Below are 24,034 nucleotides of genomic sequence, written 5' to 3' on the forward strand. Positions count from 1 at the left end.
ATATCTTCAGGCACCCCGCAATAACTAAGCAAAGAGTATGGTAGTTTTGCTACAAATGGATACCTGAGATAACAAACCAATAAAATGGGCAACCGCACCCAATATGAAAAGCCTAAATAGCGCAAACCATAGTTTAACATCACAAGTCTAGAAGAGACTGCCTCTCTCCGAGCAGCCTCTCAACATTAACTCTAACTGTTCAAGCCCTCCTTCTTTTTATGGACTGGCCTGAACCACCCCTTGACTCAACCCCTCCCTCAGGAAAGCGCGGCGCAGCGCGCTCTACCAGGTACACTATCAGTACCTTCACAGTCGACCAGAGCAGCAGGTCGCTGTAAAAGCCCATTCACTTTGAATGGCTTTCTCACACTCAACTTCTCTTAGAGTGCAAGTCTCCTGGGGAGCCAGCCACCGTTCCTTTAACACAAAATAGTACAATCAACTTTAACTAAAAAATCACACTAGATTTTCACAATTAAAGAAGTTCTTTTCCATGAAACACTATTCATCAAAGAGACTATTTTGTGTTAGCTCAGGGTCGTATGACATGACAATTTATCAGCGAGTTCGCTATCAGCTCTAAGCACTGTGCCCTCCGCTCAGAGCCGCGCTCACTCGGGTTCCTGTTTGGGCTTCGATCGATCCCGATTTTGACAAAAATGAGTCAATCGGAGCCCCACGTTGGGCGCCACATGTCAACTTCCGCTTACCCGCAGGACTTAAATCGGGAAATATGTCCTGATCGACTCTCCAATTAAAGGGTTAGAAATTCCCCTTTTTCCTCACCAGCTCTAAGGCGTCAGCGTGAGGAGACGGGAATTAGATAAGCCGATATATCAAAGTGGATTCACCTAGGTTTGTTCACTGTCTTCTTATCATGAGGCCAATCCGTTTTCATCCACCTATCAATCCTGAGTGAGTAACCACACACACAGAGCCCAGGAATGATAATCTGAACACCTCACTTAAATTGGCAGCTCCACTTTTCTAAGTTGTTTGCATTTGTTATTGACCTAGTCATTTAATAATCCTTGTTAGAATCATACGGATTTGTTACACATCAAGCTGGAGTATTTGACTTTATTAATACAGATGGAGACACTCATTAGATGTTATTCTAGTGCACTTACCTTTTTCCAAACGTCCGTTGCTGTTGTCCTCCTCGAAGAGGGAAAAAAATAATATTGATGCGGACTTATAAAAATGTCCAAAAAAAATAAAATACAAGTTAAAACAAACAAATAAACTAATTAAATCACAATTAGTTTTTCAATCATTTTATTTGGTCTTATAAAATGACCTCGGACTTATAAAAATGTCCAAAAGGAATAAAATAAAAGTTAAAACAAACAAATAAACTAATTAAATCACAATTAGTTTTCAATCATTTTATTTGGTCTTATAAAATGACCTCGGACTTATAAAAATGTCCCAAAAAATAAAATAAAACTTAAAACAAACAAATAAACTAATTAAATCACAATTAGTTTTTCAATCATTTTATTTGGTCTTATAAAATGACCTCGGACTTATAAAAATGTCCAAAAGGAATAAAATAAAAGTTAAAACAAACAAATAAACTAATTAAATCACAATTAGTTTTTCAATCATTTTATTTGGTCTTATAAAATGACCTCGGACTTATAAAAATGTCCAAAAAAATAAAATAAAACTTAAAACAAACAAATAAACTAATTAAATCACAATTAGTTTTTCAATCATTTTATTTGGTCTTATAAAATGACCTCGGACTTATAAAACGTCCAAAAAGAATAAAACCAAAACTAAATAAAATAAAGACTGACAAAACAATAAAATGATTGACTCAAAAATTGTCTTTTAACATTTTTATTGTCAATAATAAAATAACCAATATAAGTCATAAAAATCACATTTAATGATAAAACCTTAAATCAATAAAAATAAAATAAAATAGAAAACAGGAGATCAAGAATAATATAACCTTTTACAAAAGCTTTCTAAGATTGATAATTTCTCGGAAAAGCTTAAGACCTGATTCACAATAAGATGTTTTTGGCTAAAAATAATTTAAAGATATGAGAGTGTATTAAATGGCCCCCACCCTAACTCGCGATTAGTCATTCATATCTTCCTATTATACATCATTATTGATAAAAGTTTTGTACTTTACCCAATCAGTGAAGAATATTCCATTCACGGCTAAAGAGTCCAAGTTCCTTCGTAAAAAAATCTTAAAATCCAACAGCAGTAAATCCATCTTCAGAAATACACTCCATCCCGACCACATCGCAGGGAAAAAGGGCGTCGATCCCAGCTGGTGACGACTTTTTATCACTTTGGGTCATATCACTGATTTCTTCCGGTGAGTGTCCTTCCGCATCTCCTCATATCAATGCGCACTTGTTGAGACTCATTCTCAGTAATTTTCCACAGATGAGTCGTGAAGATGAGTCATAAATTCTTTATAATTGAGTCATGGACACACAACGTTGAATGAAAACATGAGTCATACATACTTTACACATGAGTCATAAACACACAACGTTGAATGAAAATATGTCAAGGGTCATGGCTCTATTCGACAATGATAAACGTTAAAATGAATAACATCATAGATATATTAATTAAGCAAGCATGAATAACATGTATATACATGACATGTTGATCCCAAATTCTCTCAGGAAACTTAACAGGTTAATTCTAGTTCTTGTTTCACATCTTGTATATCATTGTTAAATCAAACAATACATACAGGTAATCTTTTCAATGCAGTTACAGCAATATTATCAGCGATAAAAGACAGTATCGCTTGTAAATAAAAGAAAAGAAAAGAAAAGACAGCAATACTTCATAGTTGGGCTCAATGTGCTGTAAACATTGCTCCATAAATCAGGCTAACAATTGTCGAATATAGATTGTGTTGTGTGTATTATTACTTAATTCAGGATATCATTTATCTATTTATCTACACCTATGACCTTATAAGGAATGTATGTCCGTTTGTTGAGTGGGTGGCTTAGTTGTACAGGTTTGGCGGCATCTGGTGGTTACTTTGAGGAACTACACCCAGAGGCCAAAGAATGATTCTCAGTCCTACATACACCAATTGGTCTCTAACTAAGAATTGAGTCTAGCCCATTAATTTGTTATCTCATTTTACATGATATGGCGTTTCATCTGACCCCACTCAATCCACTCAATTCAACAACTGCCTTATCATTAATCAAAATAGTTCACTTTTATTTAAATTTATTTTATAACCGGACAGTTTTCCGAAATCTTCCAAAGTCTGGAGTATAACAGGTAATGACCTAAGTGGGTCAGAAACATACACCAACAGATCGTCCGCATAAAGTGAGACCCGATGCTCAAATCCACCCCTACGGATGCCATGTATGTCACTGCTGTCACAAATCCAAATTGCTAGTGGCTCTATTGCTAAAGTGAATAATAGGGGGCTTAGAGGGCAGCCCTGCCTCATTCCACGGTACAGACTAAAATGTTCTGAATAGTGGCCATCTGTCAAAACTGAAGCCAAAGGAGAAATGTATCACAATTTTATCCAGGAACAAAATACAGGGCCAAAACTAAATCTCTCCGAAGCAAAAAAATAAATAATCCCAATTGACCCTATCAAACGCCTTCTCGGCATCCATAGAGAACGCACACTCTGCCAGGTGACTGTTTGATGTCTAGGCAATGTCAAACAAGCGTTGAATATTATAAAAAGAATGGCGATTTTTAACAAAAACCAGTTTGATCAGGCAAAATAATAGAGGGGAGCACATTTTCCAATCGACGAGCCAGCAGCTTTGGTAAAATCTTGATGTCCGTAATCAATAATGATATAGGCCTACAATAGGGCAGAAGTCTAATGGGTCTTTATCATTCTTTAACAGTAGAAAGATACAAGCCTGATAGAATGTAGGAGGAAGAATGTCCGTCCCCAACGAATCAGTAAAAACCAAAAGCAAAATGGGTGAAAAGTCATCCGAAAACTTTTTTTTAAAAAACGCAGAGAAACCATTGGGCCCTGGTGCCTTTGCTAACTGCCTTAATTTCTTCTTGAGAGATAGGTACTTCAAGAGTTTGCCTCACATCTGGAGCAAGTGAGGGAATATCAACAGAGTAAAAAAAAATGCCTCCAAATCACACGCCATAGGTTCATGTGTGTATAATCTTGAATAAAATATTGGGAAATAGTCATTAAACGGACTCCGGAAGGCCCACCATACGAATGTTTTGACGTCTGCTTCTTCCTTCGAGATCGGAAAGTTTCATCCTGAGCTGCATGTTCTCTTCGTCTAGCTCTGAACTTGTAGCTTCGAGTTGGTCTAATTGTTGGCTAACATCGTTAGCATTACACTCGAGATCACTGATACATTGTCCATGTCCTGAAACCACTTTGTATTGTGTCCAATTTGCCTTCCAAAGTTGCAAACGAGGATTTAAAATCAGCTGCGAGTTGTGCTCGAAACTTTTCAAGCAAGTTTGCGGCATGCGTCGCCGTCAATGCTCCGCCCGCTTCAGTAGCTGAGCTAGCATTAGCCAAGTTCTCCTTTGGCTAGGTCCCTCCTGCTACCCTGGATTTCGACATCGCACGTCAAACTGTTGTGCCTCCAAAGTATGAAAGCATTCAAAATAACCAGCTATACGTTTCTAATGCGGGGTATAGACAGATAGAAAACGAAATGTTGACGGGAGCCTGCAATTTGCTGCTTACGCCATTGCTCTCCAACCAAAAGTCTCTGTCAAGCCATAAAGATCATTTTGAATGCTCCCTCCCTTCTCATACAATGGACTATTCCATCTTCAAGGAAAACAGTAAAACAAACTTGGTTGGCGAGCTGGGAGGAAAATTAAGTTATCCCAGTTTATCACTATTTTACTGTAATTGAAGATATATAACACCTCAGGCGGATACATGAATAAGTATACATAATTATAGTATAAAAATTACAACAAGAGTTTCCCTGCTTTGAAGCTACCAGATTAGTTGGTTGTTTAGCGGAATCCTCGTACTTAAAAAATCATCACTTTTCAGAAGACCCTAAAAATGGAATGTTTGTTCTACCGTTAGCATTGAATTCTCAACAACAGCAAGCCATTTTGAACACTTTCGATTGGTCAAGAATGTGTAAAAATAACATCTACATATGTGGACTGACTAATAATATAGATTTGTAAAAAACGAATAAATTTACCAAATGTGACATAGGAGGTTTCGGTCCGACACCACCAATTCATACGTAGAATGAACAAGGCACTATATTGTACTTGTTTTCCCATAGGTGCTGGAGTCCCTCAATTCAAACCCATCGCTCTCAACTCAGGCTTTCGCATCGAGGTGCTGGTCAATGGCTCATTGCTCATCAAACACGTGCTGGAAGAAGACAGTGGTTTCTACCTATGTAGAGTGAGCAATGATGTTGGGGCTGATGTCAGCAAGTCCATGTACCTCAATGTCAAAAGTAAGTCTTGTCTTGATAAACAACACCTGTAAGTCATTCCCACAAAAAAAATGTAAGATTCGAAAATGACAGTTAACTCTCAAGCACATAAGTTAAAGCGAGTTAAGGTCGATTTTTGTCCACAGAGTTGTCATAGTGCTTGCTCGATGCTTTTTGCGTCAGTGAATCCCATGAAAGAAACATACACAACAATCACATCTCTTGGAGAAAGTATATAGCATTTAATCGCTGTGTGGCCAAGGAATTCACTTCTCTTCATTAAAGGGACAATTTAATCAGCTGAACATGGCCACTTATAAAGATCTCTATGTGAAAATGTCAGCATTCCCTAAAAAAAAACTGTAGTGATTTAACACGTGGTTACATGACTACATTCACACATTTTGGCCCGCCCAAAACTGCCTGTTTCCGCATCTCACTCTGTCGACGTCACTTAACTCATTCCGGTATTTTAGTCTGACGTCATTTTGTAGTTCAATCTTTCTTCCGGGTCCAAGGGGCACCAGCCCCCATTTACTTGCCATTTTAAAAAGCGACAATTGAACCAGTGAATCTTTTTACAATTACGTCCTTTTTCGAAAAATAACAAATTATGAGTTAAAAAGGATCTTAATGCTTTTAACTCAGGTAGAGTTGTAAATTTAAATCTTCTCCCAGGGGGTATTATTAAGGGTAAAGTGCAAGCATCCATGAAAAAGAAAATATATGATGTCGAGGTGAGTTGACAGGGACAGCTAGGTGTTGTTAGGAATCCTGGCTCTTAACATTATATCCCACGTTCAGTGGCTTTTCATTAGCCTTGGGTGAAGACTGTCATAGATTTGTTTTGTTGACAAATTGTTTTTTTCTGAAGTTTGATGTGATACAATACAGATATGACAGACTTGATCCAAAGCGAACTTTCAGTCATACCTGGACCATAGCCTAATGCACCTTACTGCAGTTGCATCTCCATCCATCCATCCATCCATCCATCCATCCATCCATCCATCCATCCATCCATCCATCCATCCATCCATCCATCCATCCATCCATCCATCCATCCATCCAATCATAAATGCAACAGCAGTAAAGTGCATTAGGCTATGGACCAGGGCTAGCTTTCAGTGTACCATGATCTTTATGGTTGTTGCCACCACATTCCCTGGCCTTTCATATCTTGTCCAGGTATATGAAATTATTATGCAACGTTCTTTAGCATGTTCCATGTTCTGGTTAATGAAAAGCCCACCCCCCCGGGCTATTGCAAATGCGATTTTTAAAAGGTTAGGGTTGGTGTGAGGGATGTAGTTGTTCTCAATACAGGTGCACGTAGAAAGTCAGCAGGTGAAGTACAGCACATGCCGGTGCCCACTTGGCAAAGACAAGTGCCATCATATGGCAGCTTTACTGATTTGGGTGGAGAAGAATGATTTATTTTTTTATTTTTTTGCCAATTCAATTTCAAAAACACTTTTGTCCCCGAGGGGCATTTCAATGGCACACTCGCAAGTTTAAAAAACAACAACAAAAAAATAGGCATTAAATCAATAAACATAAAAAACATACATAATAAATACTATAGTTAAAAACCATAGTATTTACGTCACACACGGATGTGGAATGTGCGTGGAAAAAGGCTAAGCCACCAAAATCTGACGAGATTATCGCCGAGAATGTCTATGATGATACCATCTACATCACGAGGTAAGTAATTAATGTAAAAATTCATTATTTGTAGTGTACACGAAATTCTTTATTGAACAGGATCTTTTATTAAACAGGATTCTTTCTTTAAATAGTTGAAGCATTACAAGATAAACATTGATGTTTCTTCTTCCTCTTGAACACTGGTAGGAAGTGGAATCATTGCTTTTTTTCCTTTTGGGTGCATGGCTGAGGTGGCTTGGAAAAGTCTTGCCCTGGTTCCATGCAAATCGGATTGGCCCACCAGCTTTTTCATCTGGGAAATGCCAACTGCACATCTTTGAGTTGGCATTTGGTGTGAAGTTGGCACGCCTGTAAATAGAAGGGAGATGAGAGATCATAATGTATCATTTTGTTTTTGATGGTCATTTATGCCTCCTATATATACTATAAGCGTTTTGACAAAACTTTGGAAAAATTCAAAACTACATTCTAGTCTAATGTTTTGTGATTATTATTTTACTAGGTTTTTTTAAACCAACAACATGAATCAACAAGAGAATAGGTATAGCAACACAACAAAAAGAGGATGAATCTACATTGTGTAATGTAGTCTTTTCATGATTGCATCAAAATATTGTAGTGTATAGGAGGTGGAAGCAAACCATGGACTAGCAATGTATAAGAATGCAGATTGTCTGAACTATGATTATGTAATTAGTTCATCTGACTCATAAAACCTCCCCAGTTACTCGCCATCTCTTTACAGACAGGGTTGTCGTGCTCTAGGCTACATAGACAGTAGGCTACATAGGCTACATGTGCCCTGATTTAAACTGTATTCATCATGAAAGCATCTAAAAATGTGCAATACATCGATCCTTGAGGTGGATTGTAGTTTTGTAGCAGATTGACCAAACTAAAGAAATGAAATATCTGCCTATGTTGCTTTCGTACCGTTACGACGGGGGGTGCGCTAACGCTAACATCGACGCTAACGCTAACATCGGCGATAAACTTAGTTTTCTATATATTTCTTCAAATGACAACTTACCTTATCAACTGCAACGATTTCCTCTTGTCTTTGTCGCTGGGGGGAAAGCGCTAGAATGACAGTTTTGTCGTTGTTTTGGTCCCAGTTCGGTGTAAACAGCGAGGTACACACAGCACTGAGGCTGTGAGGCATTGTGAAAAGAACTAGTCATTTCAGCACTTGGACCCGGAAGTATGTCTGAGCGGACGCTGACGTCACGACTAAAATACTCCTTTGCTCCCAATACGTTTTTTTTTTTTTTTATGTTTTCAATGTCCCAAAGATGTATTTATACGATGTTTTTTGTTTTTGTTTTGTTTTTTGTTTTTTGTATTTGTTTTTTATGATAGAGCATACAGAAGGCTTTGATGCAGCCTCTCAACTGCAAAGAACGGTTGCAGAAATGGTAGTTATTACACAAACGGCCAGCAGGTGGAAGCAGAGCAAAGGAGATCAACCAGGGCCATGTAGAAAAAAAGCTAAATTACTTACAATTTTAAATAGATTTGTGAAAACTGATGAAACTTAGCTCTCTTCTAATGCTAATTGGTGCAAAACGGAAACAGATAGAACAAACAGATGAAAGAAGAGACTTTAATCTTTCTTTTGATAGGTTCCATGCTTTTATAGCAATAGAACACAATATCTTTGGGCCTTGCAAAATCAGTCAAAATCCAGTAAAACAGTCAGGAGCGAACAGGATTGCATCTGTGAAAATGGCTGGGAGTGAATGAGTTAAAGAAGCGCAAGCAATATCATTTCCTCGCTTGTTTTATCGCATTCTGATGTCATGTAGTGTCCGAAAACGGTAACTAATGGCCCCCCAAATTCATATGCACATTCCTACTCTTGTCCGCGTTCATACCTTCAACCTGTGAAAACATAAAAGCGATTTGCACAATATTTGGGACTTTACTGACATATATGTGAGCTCTTAGGAGGAACAAAAACGCTGTCACCTCCACAAATCAATATTGTGTAGATTGATGTTTTATTTACTTTTACAGGTTGCCGAGGATAAGCGTAGGAATGTGCTATTAATTTTGGTAGTAAGTAGTAGTTCCAAGGGCCCATTTGCCGGGCTTGCGACACGGCATGGGATAGTGTGCGTGCGTCACGAGTGAAAACATGCAACTGGAGACAGTAGCAGAAGCCCGTACATCTCGGTATTTCCCATGGCTATCGAGTCCTCTCGGTGCACTTGTATGTCCTGGTGTTGGTACTGCGCGCGACCCAAAAGAATAACTCCTGTGACGATCCAATGCATGGATTCAAACTACACAGGTATGTCCCACAGCCAACACACCAGCTAAGCTAAAAGCACATCGCAAGCATATCTTTTTTTCCCTGTCAATGTACACAACTAGCATGAGAAGCAGATAAGAGAATGAGACGTGCCCGCAATTACGTCATCAAACTCAAAATGAACAGTAGTGATTCCGTGGTCATCATTGTGTCTCAGATTAAATAAATAAATAAATAAGACGTCGTACATTAACCAAAAATTAATGTGATGGCAAAAGAAAAACAAAAATTGTTGATAAAAATGGAAGATCACTTTTGGTAGTATTTTTGGATATATTAAGTGCTTAAAATGTGTTTGATAGATGTATTGTTCCATAAGGTGGCTTTATATTTCTTTTGGCTGGACAGTAGGTTTATTTCATGTCTCAAATTTATGTTTCTAAAACACCACATATTGTGCACATATTCTGTTTCATTGTGTTGGTGTCTTTTTAAAGGTTAAATATTTATATTTCAAATTACGGTAAATTATCAGCCTTTTCTTTTCCTAATCCTTATTTTTAATAGAAAAAACCCCCAATCATAACTGTCAATAACGACTAATAAATACTTAAACTGTGATACATTTTTCAGTCATATCACCAAGCCCTTTGTTGCGGTCTATTTAAATAATTGATTCAATAGATGAAAATATAGAAGACATTTTTGACATAGAAGACATTTTCTATTTAAATAATTGATTCAATATATGAAAATATAGAAGTTGTATTTTTAACATGTTTGAAGATGCTGTAAAAATTTGTGGTGTTTTAAGATTAACGTCCACAAGCAACAAATGTCACTATAAGTTTTGAATATTAAAATGAACCGTATTGAATCGAAAATCATATCATTCCCAGACTTAATCGAACCGCATCGAGCCATTCTGCTCTGAAAGATATCATTTTTCAATCGAATCGCAACCTGCGTATCGAGATACGAGGAGCAGTGTGGTTTTCATATGGAACAGTGGACCAGTTCTACAGCCTTGGCAGGGTCATCGAGGGTGCATGGGAATTCGCCCATATTAGTAAACTTTTTTCACAGCATGGTAAATAATCTTTTGACACCAAATTTTTAAATAAAATTTCCCATTACAGAATTTGATCTCAATAGATTAAACACACGCACACACGCACGCACACCACACATAAACACGCACACACACAAAGTAGTAAGAGTTATACAAGAAAACTTTGACAGATGATTGCCCAAACGATGAACTGTAAGCTTATATGTGATCTTCAAAGTTGTTTTGGTCTTGATACCAAAATCAGCATTTTTTTCCCGGTTTCATCAGTTGACATAGCTCCTCAAATTTTAGAGTTAAAATGAATGATGAATTGAATGAATGATTGAATAATGTCCTTACCTGCTATTGCAGTGCTTCTCAAATAGTGGGGCGGGCCCCCCCAGGGGGGCGCAAGACTCCATCAAGGGGGGCGCGTTTGTCCTGCGAGGTGTTTTCTTCTTACTGGGGGGGCGGCATGACAGAAAATTGAGAAGTACTGTGCTATTGGAATTGACTTTACAGGGGCCTCCCAACACTTCCTGAAAGTTTGGCATAAATATCTTTTTTCTAAGGTACTGGTTGCTATGGACCTTTACAAGATGTACCTGCCAAAAACTTTAAACTTGTTTTTTCTCAAAACGAGGGATTTCAACCTGGCTATATTGAAATTGCTCTAACGTCATCCTTTTTTGAGGTACTACCATGCATTATACGTCATTTGAAGGTGACTTAAGTGTAGAATTAGAAAATATTAATTTCTCAATTTTCATTATCGGAGGCATAGGGTGTATTCAGACTTGCACTGTTTCGTCTGCTTTAAACGGACCAGAGTTCGTTTCCCAACTTTTGTGCAGGCCTGAACACACGCACAAACTAATCCTGGTGCGGACTAAACAAACGGACCGAGACCGACCTTTTGAGGTGGTCTCGGTCCGCTTCCAAACGCACTTGGCGTGGTTCGCTTTGCAGTCTGAATACAAACCACGGCTGATCCGCTCCAACTGCTGGACATATGCGCCTTTTTGGGCTTAACAAGCCATCGTAGTCAAGTATCGCGGGGGGGGGGAATTTTGCCCGGTAGTGAATATTGTGCTAAATTCATTCATAATCATCCGTATTCTGTTTAGCCACGCTGCTGTCAGCATGTTGTGGTGGGGGCGGGGTAAGCGGAGCACAACTGCTCCTCTGTTTACTACAGCAATCGACGACGCGTTCCAAAATTAGAAACAGCGTGGCGGTGCCTCTGTTGAATGAGCTGCCCTTGACGCTCGCATATATCTTGCATCTAGTAACCCCACAAATATGCAGAGCAGTAATGCAGCACGTCGGAATTTCACATTTTCCGCTATTTACGGGTTTCGTACACGTACAGCCCTCGTCATTTTTGTCCAATGGGAGCCCGGATCGTCACGTGGGTCGATGTGATTACGCAATATAGTCCGCTTGCAAAAAGCACAGTGTGAATATGAACCGCACCAAACTAAAAAAAAATAAAAGTCCGCTTTTGGTCCGGACCAAGTAAGCGGACGAAAGGACTTTTCTGGTCTGAATACACCCATAAACCTAAATTTGTGAAAATGCATCACATTTATTGAAGAACAAGAGTACAAATGTATTTTCATGTTACCATGATGGAGGTCTGCGGTTTACTGCATTACAGCAAAAATGTGGCAGCGCTCAAACAACATAACTCAGTCCTGTGTTCGGTCTATCCGCTTTTTTAGTGTGTTGGTGTGCAATCGTTGTCAGCAATCCCTCTGGTGCAATCTGCGCTGCTCCCAAAGATGCAGGCTGTTGTTGTGATACGCGTGTTGCCCTTACCGGTGTTCATTGCTCTCCATAGTAATCTGAATCTCCCCTCACCTGTTAGTGTGTTACTGTGCAGACGGTTCATTAAAACCCCAAAAAGCTTTTCTGTTTCTTGATAGATGCAATGTTGAACCCGTCGGGGCGCTGTTATATTCAGCACACACGGTTTTTATGTTGTTTATCCAGGACAGCCGTCACCATTTGAGTGGCTACTTAAGAGGCTTAGGAGGCCAATTAGGGAGGCACACAAGCTGACGCATGATCTTCGCTTTGTATTATCGGTTGCCGAAGTGTAGCTTTTGAGTAAACAAACTGAAGAATATGTATCACTGTGATACATTTGGTGAAGGTCGTGTGACACAGGTGAACAAACCAAGCATACAGGCACAAAGGACTGCGCATAGCTAGCACAGAACACATCGAGTGGGACAGGAAGACCGACGCAGTTTCAAAATAAATTTACGGTTACTTTTCAGAATAAAACACTCGCCAGCTCCTATTTCGCAATCATGTCAGCAAAACATCATAATGCTTAACACTTAATTCACTGTTTAAACACCGGCGAACATGGACAAGGAGAGATTTATAACCGAGGTGGAAAGCAACAAAATTAGATATGACACGGCACATCCTTTTTATAAGTACAACTTGAGAAGGAATGCTGCATGGAACGTTAGCAGGAGTGGACGGCGAGTTCAGTCAAAGAAAGTAAGTCTACCTCTCTTTCTGCTTCTTTGTTGAGCATAGACCTTCTGTGTCTTTGTCTTTGTTTTTAATGCCACATTATCGCGCGCGAACACACGAGACACGGCGGGAAGTTGTCGGCGATGGAGCTGCCGGACCGCAGCTGTGCGCAGCCGGTATGAGTTGGACAAAAAATTGACGCGTCCAGAGCACGCAATCATGACGCAGCGGAGCGGAGACGCAACGCACACGCATCCGGTGTAATCCCGGGGAAAGACTGAAATGTATTGCTAAAGTAGATGCTAAACCAAACAGGAAGTCCGCCATTTTGATTTACTTTGGTATTTGTAGATCGTCTTCAACTTTAGCAGGTTTCATCTTAAGATGTACAGTATATGTTCATGTACAAGCTCCAAAAAATCCCAAACTTCTCATGCAACTTAATAGTCACGGCCTGAAAACATCTTTATGATAAAATTCAGTTATACATATAGCGCCACCTAGTGGTGACAAATGTCATACTTTACATTGTTAGCTTCTGTGCCGAGCTCGTTGAAGGCGACGAGTTACTTGTCGCCGCACACGGGAAGCGACAAGCAGTTGCGACGGCGGCACCGACTGACGTCACCCTCTAGTGCGGCTTGTTGACAACAGATTTGATTGGCTATTAAATTGGAGGGAATCATTGTAAACGGACGTTCCACTACATAGTTCGAGGATGACGATTACAATATATTACTGGAATTAACTGAACTATTGTTGCTAAGTGTCCTGTCTACGTCACGGAAATCATTGTGTGAAGTATCATACAAAACTGGATGGTCGGACACTGCTAAAATTAGATCCTCCTATTTTGCTGTCTAGCATGCCCTGCGTTCATTGGCTCCTCAATGAAATCTTTGCTGATTGGTTGAAGCCTCAGCGACAGCCTCGGCGATGCAACAAAAGTTGAACATGTTTGAACTTTCTGGGCATCGCGTCACGGACCTACACGTCTATGTGTACGCGCGCGATTTTTCACATGCACAAATGCCACGTGTCGCCGAGGGGGAGGGAGGAAGGCGATTTTCGCTTTGTCGCGAGCGACGTCACCTCCCATGTGTCGAGCACCTAAGGTGTGAGCGTTAGGGTGCCGCAAAGTCTGATGATTTTTCGTGAATATAAAAGCTGCTTTAAATTGACCCAGATGATCCTCTCTTTTCAAAATTTCACACATTTGATGAGAGTCCAGCCCTTATGACATCTACGAACTTACGGTACATACTCCCAAACTTGACATGTATGTTTATAGTCAAGGTCTGAAGGTATCGCAATGACAACATTCAGTTAAAAATATAGCGCCACCTAGACCTTGACGCATAAAAAAAAAAACACATGTGGTATTTTGTACAAAATTTGTAAACTCATTATAAGTGTGATAACTAAGTCATTTATGAATATTCTTTTACTTTCCACCACTCAAAATGTTCACTGGCATCAGACCTATCCAAACATATGTACTTTTTATTTTGTTTTATTTATTTTTGATAGCCTCTATGGATAATAAAAGCAACATTGTGCAATGAGTACGAGCGATGATGTGTATATATACTCCTACAAAAATACCAATCAGGGCAACTCATTGCCTAAAAATAAAAAACGACACTGAATTTTGCAGATGTTAATATTCACCAAAACCCATTGAGCTTTCCACACTCATCACACCTGGCAAAAAAATTCCACATGTAAAGGTTTGTTGTGCCATTTTTGAAGAAATTCTGCTTCCAATGTGTCAGTACCCCAACGTGGCTCGGGCTGCGAGGGTGGGCCCTTTATAGCTGCTCGCAGCTCTAGCTATATACGTATGTTTTTTTAATTTTGGTATGATTTTTAGTTTATTATGAATGTTTTTTCACTCATCATTCATCATTTATGTTTTTTCATTTACAGTCATTTTTTCCATTAAAAATATGTTTTTTAAGTTTACTTGTTATCAAGCACAGTAAATATTTTATATCTCAGGAATGCAATGTCGTGGAGCGACGGGACAGACACCGTTGGAAAGGTCTCGTCCAGTCCCAGATCAGACGTAGGGTTCGAGAGATACGGCCGCACAAAGAACAGAAATATAAACAAACCCTAATCATAAACAAAGCATGTTAAAAAAAAACCCAAAAAAAAACGCGAAACAGGGAACACTGTGCTGCTACACAGAAGAAATTAAAAAGAATAATGGGCCAGGAGCCTGACGCAGTGGGTTGGATAGATTACGCTTTTCTACTCCTGGTAAATGAATTGCAGCTATTGTAATACCCTAGCTTGGCACTTACATTGTTATGAGTGCTTGTTTTCAGGCTAATGTCTCATTGTAATACGGCGTGCATCATCTTGTATTGACTTTACCACTGCACTAACAGCAGTAGGATACTCCCAAGTATCAAACAGCATCTTATGTACCTAATAATCCATTACTGGATGCAGGTGGAAGATAATGATTTTTTTTATGTGCTTACCCGTCAAGCATTATTACCTCCAAAACAGATGCACTTCAGGCAAATCATTACCAATCCACAGTGGATGCTAACAGAGTCAGTCAACTCAGTGTTTATCATTGCCAATTAAGACCAATTAAGCCAATTAGGCACCGTAATGTCTGGAGACACGGCAAACGAGTCAGAGAACATAATGAGGTGTGTATGAGAAGTGCTAAATGGCCTTTTGGTCACTGAACAGCACTGTTCAAACAAGCATTAGGAAGTCTCTCTCTCCCTGATTTGTATCTCTTTCATCTTCTTTACTCATCTGCATCCACGACAACCCCCTCTCAGCTCCCCACCCAGTCTCCAGGCATACATTTGTTCTTGTGCTCCATGTCCAAGCCAATTGTGCAGCTAAGGACATTATTTCACTACATTGCAGTTGCCCAGTGAACTAGTCATCTCTGTGCAATTGCCAGAGCTCTCCACTTTCCCCCAACCCCCCCCCATCTTGGCTGGCGCATCCCCAGCACCTACTTACAGAGTGGCTGCGGGGCATGGAGCTATACCTGTCATCTTTTGTCTGGCTCTCATGGCGACGTGGAGCCAGAGTACCCCGTGGCCAACATTGGCCTGCGAGGCAGCTAGTAACACGGTCCTGTTCAGTTTGTACACTAATGAAGACATTATAACTGAAATATTTTTCAAGCTAATAACAGTGCCCTTAATATATTATCGGAAGTGCTAACAAGAATCTGTGTAAGGGTATAATTTTCAAAAATAAAAAATAAAATGGAGGCCAGTAGTTGTAATTGTGTAAAACAAACAAATAAACAAACAAACAACAACAAAACAGATAAAACAGCTAATTAACATGTAAATAACTGGTTATATGAAGGTAAACACATGAAGTTCCTCTGGGATGCAATGAGTAGCGATGTCATGGCAGCATAGATGGGAACCTTTGATTATTGTGAGGGCCACAAATGTGAACATGCGCCCTCTATTGCCATGTATTTATTTATTTTTTTGCAATTGGACAGACTCCAGGTCCTTTTTTTTTTTTTTTTTTTTTGTAGACTAATGCCTATGCGCTCAGCGTAAAATCAGGCACAACTTCAATTCAGTGCAGGGGCAAGTCTAGTTTGGGGCTGTGTTGTACCTCATTGCATGGAGCTGCCTTGCCCCTGGCACATCTGGCCATTTGGTAACAGTAGACTGTGATCGGCCTAAAAACGGGCACATCTTAATTCTTAAGACTATACTATGTTTGTCAATTTGGCAGCTGTGCTACGCCTCGCTGGGTGTTCCGGGTGTCATGTTTTGGTTCCGGGTGGTTGGGTTTTTTTTAGTTTTAAGTGTTGTTGCGGTGTTTTGCCCTGAGTTCTCCCCGTGTCTCGTTATTGTTAACTTTGTCCACCTGCATGTGTCTTCCCTTCCCAGTAGGTGTAAGCAATCAGTGCCCTCAGCCTGTTGTGTTTCCCTAGGTGTGTCTTGTTAGTGTTGGGGTATATACAAGTGTCAATGGTGTTTGTTCAGTCAGTGTTGGAGCACTGTCCTGTCCTGTCTTGTCGTGTTGGTGTCGTTGCTGGTGCACTGTCAAATCAAGTCAAGTTTTGGAACAACTGTGTTTGGTCTCTGGTCAAGTCGTCCTCGTCTCAGTCAAGTTCACTCTCGTCTTCATCCTGTCAAGTTGCCCCACGTCCAGTCAAGTTGCCCCACGTCCTGTCAAATTGCCCCACGTCTTGCCAAGTCGCCCCACGTCCTGCCAAGTCGCCCCACTTCCTGCCAAGTCAAGAACCTTTTTTGAAAACATGTGTATTACCATCAAATATTTTAGCCAATAAGTTTAGCCATGTTTCAGTATTTACTCAGGAAATCTAAGTCAATTTTACAAGGATAGTATTGAGTACATTTTACCAGTATATTTATTTAGCTTTTTTTTGTTTTTATAAAGGTTACTCAAGCACTGAGGAACAAACTCATGACCTTCAGCTTGGGAGACAACCACTGTACCTACCACCTGAGCTATGCCACTCTATTCTGCATTGCTAGTGTGTCCAAAATGAGGCCAACGTACTTGGAGATAGAAAGATTCCAACTGACACTAGCAATATACTAACACACAGCAGGTGCAGCAAGTTGGTACACTGACCGTCCCCCCCAACCTGAATGTTGTGGGTTTGCTCCTCAGTGCAGTATGTATGCCTCTGCCTTAACTTATTCACTCCCAGCCATTTTCACTGAAGCAACCCCCTTCGCTCCCGGCTGTTTTACTGGATTTTGACTGATTTTCCAAGGCCCACTGTATATTGTGTTCTATTGCTATAAAAACAAACAAACAAACAAAAAGAAAGATTTGTCTTTTCTTTCATCAGGAAAAGCAAAGTATATTTCTATCTGTTTCCATTTTGCAGTAATTAGCATTCAAATATAGCTAAGTTTCATCATTATTCACAAATCTGTTTAGAATTGTGAGGAAATCAACCTGGTTGATCTCTTATACTCTTCTGCCACCTGCTGGCCGTATACTGTAGTTCCATCCTCCCAAATCAGAAACAAAAGAGATCCCCACAAATACATATATCAATGTGAAAATAAATCCTCTTACACTAACACACTTGTAGATGAATGGATGCTGCATTTAATTCTGTTCTTGCAGAATCACTCACCGTTTCTTTGTTGAATTTTGAACAGCTAGACGTTTTGTGCATTTTTATCCCCCCCAAAGGGCTCGGCACACGGGAGGCGACGTCGCTCGCTCTCAATTCATTTCCTTGAAAGTAGGCATGGCGACAAGGTGAAAATCGCCTTCTCCCCTCCTCAAGGGCAACACGCGACATTCGTGCATGTGAAAATTCACGCTGGTAGATGTAGACGTGCACACATAGGCCAGCAACGCGATACTAGAAAGTTAAGTTAAAAAAAATAAAAATAAATAAATCAGCAAAGGTTCATTGATGAGCCAATAAACGCAGGGCATGCTACCAGTGGGCTATCCAGCAAAATGGAGGAGATCATTTTAGTACCATCCGACTATAATTTTGTATGATACTTCGAGTTAGCACAATGATTTCCATGACATCATCAACAGCAACAACAACAACAAAAAAGCAAACAGGCCGATGTAAGAGATCTTGTTGATACAGGGTTAATTTGTCCGGTAAATTTTCTTTACTGTTTTTGTAACTGTTGTTGATGATGATGATGATGACGATGATGATAATAATAAAAAAAAAAATATGTAGGAAATGGATGGATCTATTATTTACAGTAAACAGTATAACAATTTGACTATCTTGACAAACTAACTTGCAGTGAAAAGGAAGACTTCATGCCCGCTTCATGCCAGTCGGAATTTTTCAGGCAATGATCTGCAAATACAAATTGAAATGATCATATTGTAATTATTTATTATGTTCCAATGTTGTTTCAATGTTACTGTCAGGTGTCATCAGTATTTGCGTCATTGATTCAACGTTGTTTATTGTCGGAAATTTCAACGTCAACCATAGTGATGATTTGGATGGAAAATCAATGTTTATTCGGTGTTGTCTTGCTATCTGGATCCTGTGAGGGAGAAGCTCACTTGATGTAAGATGAAATATATATATTAAAAAAAAAAAAAAAAAAAAAAAACTTAGATGAAATATAAAAACATTATTCAAACGGGTATAAGCAATGTGAGCGCCTATGACTACATCTGGTAATGTTGCAAATGACGGATTAAGTTGTGTATGTAGAGGATGGACTGTGATGTGAAGCTGTACCGCTCAAAAAGGTAACTGTGTGAAAATGCCAGATATACGCGGTCTGATAACATTCTTGCAGCAAATATTTAATTCCCTGCGCAATATTGTGGTACCTTCATCAATAGGGTTATTGTCAAAAGAACATGCAATGTTCGTGACAAAAGTGGACTTTACGCTATAGACGACAGGTGTATTTACTCAAAAAGTCGCCGCAGCGGACTGAATGAATGAGGAAATGAATTGTCGTGTGTAGCTGAAAGGAGGAGGGTACAGGTTTATTGTGACAAACCTGCTACCGACCCGGTTAGGTTGATGGACCATGCTACTACGGTAACTGACCGAGAGCATGTCTGGAGGTTAATATGCTGCAAAAGTAACTTGTAAAAAAAAATTATACCTGTAGAAAAAAAAATTTGTACCTGTAAAAAATTTTTTACCCGTAAAACAGAAAATGTATACTAAAAAAATTGTGCGTAAAAAAAAAAAAAAAAAAAAAATTGTACATAAAAAAAATTGTACGTATAAATTTTTTTTGTATGTATAAAAAAGTGTTTACGTGTAAAAAGAAGTGTAAATTTGTATCCGTAAAAACCATGATTTGTAACTGTAGAAATGACAACTTGTAGTCTAAGAAGTCGCCATTAGGAGTCAGAAGTGTTTTTTCTGCTGCTGTCCAGTCACATGACTTTTGCCCCATTTCTCACCCTACAGATATAGCTAAATTTTTCTTACTCGTAGAGCTCCGTGATTTGTGCGTATTTGGGAGGGGGTGGGCTCTGGAGGATTTGGGAGCGGGCTGAAGCTGAACCTCAATGGTTCAGCGAACGACAGTGGGTTGATCTCAAAAGAGGTCACGTTATTCTCATTAGTATGCACGAGGTACCAAACAGAGTAGCGACACCAGCATATGGTCATTTTGGAAGGAGGACGTCGCAGGCGTGAAAATTTCAAGATGCTCCAATATACCAACACAGTGTGGAACAGCTTAAACCAGGGGTGTCAAACATAAGCCCCGCGGGCCGGATCACGCTCGCAAAGGGGTTTAATCCGGCCCGCGAGATGATTTTGTAAAGTTTAAAAAAAATAAATAAAAAATTGTAATGTCGGACTAATTAATCAGTCGGCCACAATCAAAATATATAAAATTTGTAACTTCACAAGCAGTCCTTGTTCTGGGGAATCGTCCTGGATGTCATTATTTTACACGCAACTTAAGGTTACGGTTTGTTTAATTATTATTATTATTGTTATTATTATTTTTAAATCATAGACCGAAAAACGTGTTAAATACGACACAAATTAAATTACTGATAACACAAATAGATATGACAAGGATTAGTGTCCTTATAACGTCATTAACTGCGCCACGCAATGCATTCTGGGAACAATATATATGAAAAACGGGTAGATTTAACACGTCCAGGACTCCGTTCCATTTGCATTTGTATTATTTTTTGGAACAATATGATTACAGTTGAGCTCCGTAATTTAGGGCTGGCACACAAATAGCGCAAATCTGCGTATAATTGACGGCAATCGTTTTAAGTTATATGCCGTTATTTTTCCGATGCGGCCCACTTGGTAATATATTTAACTCCATGCGGCCCCTGAGCTAACATGAGTTTGACACCTCTGGCTTAAACGTTGGTTGACATGCAGAGACCTCAAAGTGGGCAAAAAGAAAGCTGTTTTAGTATGAAGGTAAGATTTATTGTACAATCATAGCTTGTAATTCAGTGCTAGGTAGCTCATCTCGTGTTGTTAATTGTCATGAAAACTGAACACATTGAAGTAAAAATTTTCATTTCAAGATTTGAAGCCTACACGTTTGGATTGTGACTTTCTCTCCTGAATGATGTATACACAGTAATTTTATGGAGGGAAACATGGTCCAAAAGTAAATTGTACCTGTAAAAAAAAACAAAAAAAAAACGGAACATACATTAGTTTACCTATGGAGAAAACTCCGGCTTAAATGTGAAAATTGCTATAGCGCTAGTGGATGTTTTACAAGATAACCTAAACCTATGACCAGATTGCTCCATTTATACTTCCCTGTGCTGCGCAAAAGCTACGCGAACCTTTAATGGATCTGGCCCATAGTATACTAACATGCAAATGAAAATTCAGGTCCATCTTATCAAATCATTATGTCAGAATGTATTGCATATGGAGTATATAGCAGGGGTCACCAAGGACCATATGAGTAGCCCTGGGGCCTGTTGTAAAAATAGCTCACTGGGACATTAAAATTTCCTAATAATGTTGTAGAACTGCATTTCAAAATGCAAACGTGTTGACATTTATAGGAATAAAATACTGTATTTCATACTGACATTTGTCTTTTTCCTTCTTTGTTATATCATTTTAGTACTTACTATGGGAATTAACATAATTAGTGTCTTCCATATATGAGTCCCATTATATACCTATCTTAACTGAATTAAAGGTAATTTGAGTAAATTGGTTATTTCAGGTGTGCATATGTGATTGGTTGCCCATCACATTAATTAGCAACTATGCAGCAGCTCTCAGTTTCAAAAAGGTTGGTGATCTCAGGTGTATAGTATGCAGTATTTGTTGGCCTACTATTTAAAAAGATTATAAAATGTAATGCAGATTTAACAGATTTCTACGATAAAATCCTGGACTCTGAACCCATTTGATATTGATGGTTCAGGCGTCTTATTTCCACTACACAGCTGAGCTTCTTCCATTATTGCTGTTTGTCACCTCACAGAGTTTGCAGACTGCCAGGCGTGTCAACATCACCAAGTGCTTCCACTGAGCCACTTATATGGCAAAATGAGAGTAGCTGTGCTCTCAAATGATAGCGTTTACATAGACTCTTAGCTGTTATATTTTCCTCTCTTTTTTTAATGTGCCTCACAAAAAATTTATACTTGTCATGCAAAATAAATCAACGTTCTTTTCTGTGGACAATCCCCAAATGGCTGCAGAGTAAATAAGAGATGAGGCTTAAATGTTTGCAACCTCTTGCCTGACACTTCGCATCACATCACTGGAGTCATGCTCTAATGTGTAGTAATGTGTGCACGCGTGTGGGTGTGTGTGCATGCCCGTGTGTGCAGTGAGTATCTTGGGGCAAGAGAGCTGCTATGCTTTCTGGGAGATATCATATGCAGCGTGTATTTGGTGTGATGTCTTTGGAGGGTTCAGTGTACCTTTTTAGGCGCCTCACATACAAGAAACATGCCAACACCTCTCGTTGCATTTAATTCTTGCTCAAAGAAAAAAATGTTTATTAAGTTCTTTTTTCCTCAACATGAAAAAGCTGCCCTGCTATTGGTTCACAGCATTCAAGGGCCAATAGGATATCTTAGATCGGCATGCAGTGAACATGTCACATATCAGTGAATGTCATGCACGAGCAAAACACATGATGCTTCATCCAAAATACTATATTAGCGTTGGAATTAATGGTATCGGCATGTTACTTGTGGGTAGTCACCGAGACCGATAGCACTGTTTTAATGCAGTATCGGCACCTCTGCCGATACCAGTATCGGTATCGGAACACTAATATACACTAATACATTTATATATATTTACAGAATGTTTTTTTTTTTTAATATATATATATATTTACATTTTATATATTTATTTATTTTTTTTATACCTCTGCCCAATAAGCTGCAGTAGGCCGGAACTGTAGCAAGATACACGATCGGGCACAGAGCTTGTAGCAAAATTTACGATCTGTGAATTGTACATTCATTAGTTAAGCAACATTTTATATTGTATATATATGTAGAGTCACACATGCTGTTTGTCACCTCTACACAAATGTTTGATGAACTAGTGAAAGCTAGTTAGCGAGCTAGCTCGAAGCATGTTAGCGCTTACCTTAGCATATTTCTGGCTGGATCTTAGGATGTTGATTTGCTGTCTAATCATATTCTTCACGCCCAGATTGTTTCCACTCCTCCAATGATGAGTTGGGCTGATCATAAAATGTCTTCTAGGATCCACGGAAGCCCGTGAAGCCAGCCTGATCCGCACTGCTTTAAACAGCAGCCACTAACGTCACACCCTTCGCCATTGCGGGGGGGTTGAGATGACGCAAAAGACAGTGGTCACTGCCATCTAATGGCCATAGTTAGTCATTACAGTACAGGATCAGTTTCCAACTGCAACCACGGCTGGTCAAGGCTTTCCTCTGTAAATTCCCATTAAAAGCGCAGTTTTCGGCAATTCCCGACGGCGGCGCTATACGGTCTGTTTGTAGGGTTCGGCAATTGCCGAACCTTGCAGACAAAGAGTTAAGCGCAATTTACGAGCTAATTTAACAATCCCCCCCCCCTATTTGAGTGGCCTTAAGGACCACGCAACTAAACTTGAGTTTTTGACAAAGGTTTATATCTCTCTCTGTTGAACTGGCCTAATAGTTCATCCCACTCCCCTTTTATCTATGCTAAAATCCTATATGTGCATGTGGTCCCCTGCAGAAGGCTACGTTGCTCACGATTGGGCCGCTCCGCCTCGGACCTTCCCCCTCAATTGCCATTAACTTCAGGGACCACGGGTGTAGTGCAACAAATCGTGGAAACCTCTAAACCAGGGGTGGGCAAACTTTTTGGCTCCGGGGCCACATTGACTTTAAAAATTTGACACACGGGCTGGGTCAGCACCAGATGCATACATATCAAACATAAACATAAAAAAAGGAATTGCAGTGTTATTACTTACTGAGCGGTGTCCTTTTTGTCATTACTTTTGTCCAGTGCCAAAGAGTAGAATGTAAATGACTCCGCTCGTTTGTTTAGCATGCTCGCTAAATCTTCGTCAATTAGCTCAACACGGCGAGTCACTGTCCGGCACGATAAGCTTATTTTATCAAATTTGTTCTTGCTCTCAGGACACAAAATAGCTGCTGTAGCTCTACCATGCACTCTTTGAGAAAG

The 24,034-nt window shown here is 39.5% G+C and overlaps 1 protein-coding gene across 8 annotated transcripts in view; it reads left to right on the forward strand.

Moving 5' to 3' along the window:
- The window catches only part of dscama (Down syndrome cell adhesion molecule a), a 703,869-nt gene that overhangs the window by 453,699 nt on the left and 226,136 nt on the right, over nucleotides 1–24,034 (forward strand). For all 8 annotated transcript variants that reach the window (XM_077504132.1, XM_077504133.1, XM_077504134.1 and 5 more), the window contains one exon: nucleotides 5,274–5,453. In XM_077504132.1, the coding sequence (XP_077360258.1) occupies nucleotides 5,274–5,453 (180 nt within the window). The remainder of the gene's footprint in view (nucleotides 1–5,273; nucleotides 5,454–24,034) is intronic.

This window comes from Festucalex cinctus, chromosome 18 (genome assembly GCF_051991245.1).
Source record: "Festucalex cinctus isolate MCC-2025b chromosome 18, RoL_Fcin_1.0, whole genome shotgun sequence".
Classification (NCBI taxonomy): Eukaryota; Metazoa; Chordata; class Actinopteri; order Syngnathiformes; family Syngnathidae; genus Festucalex; species Festucalex cinctus.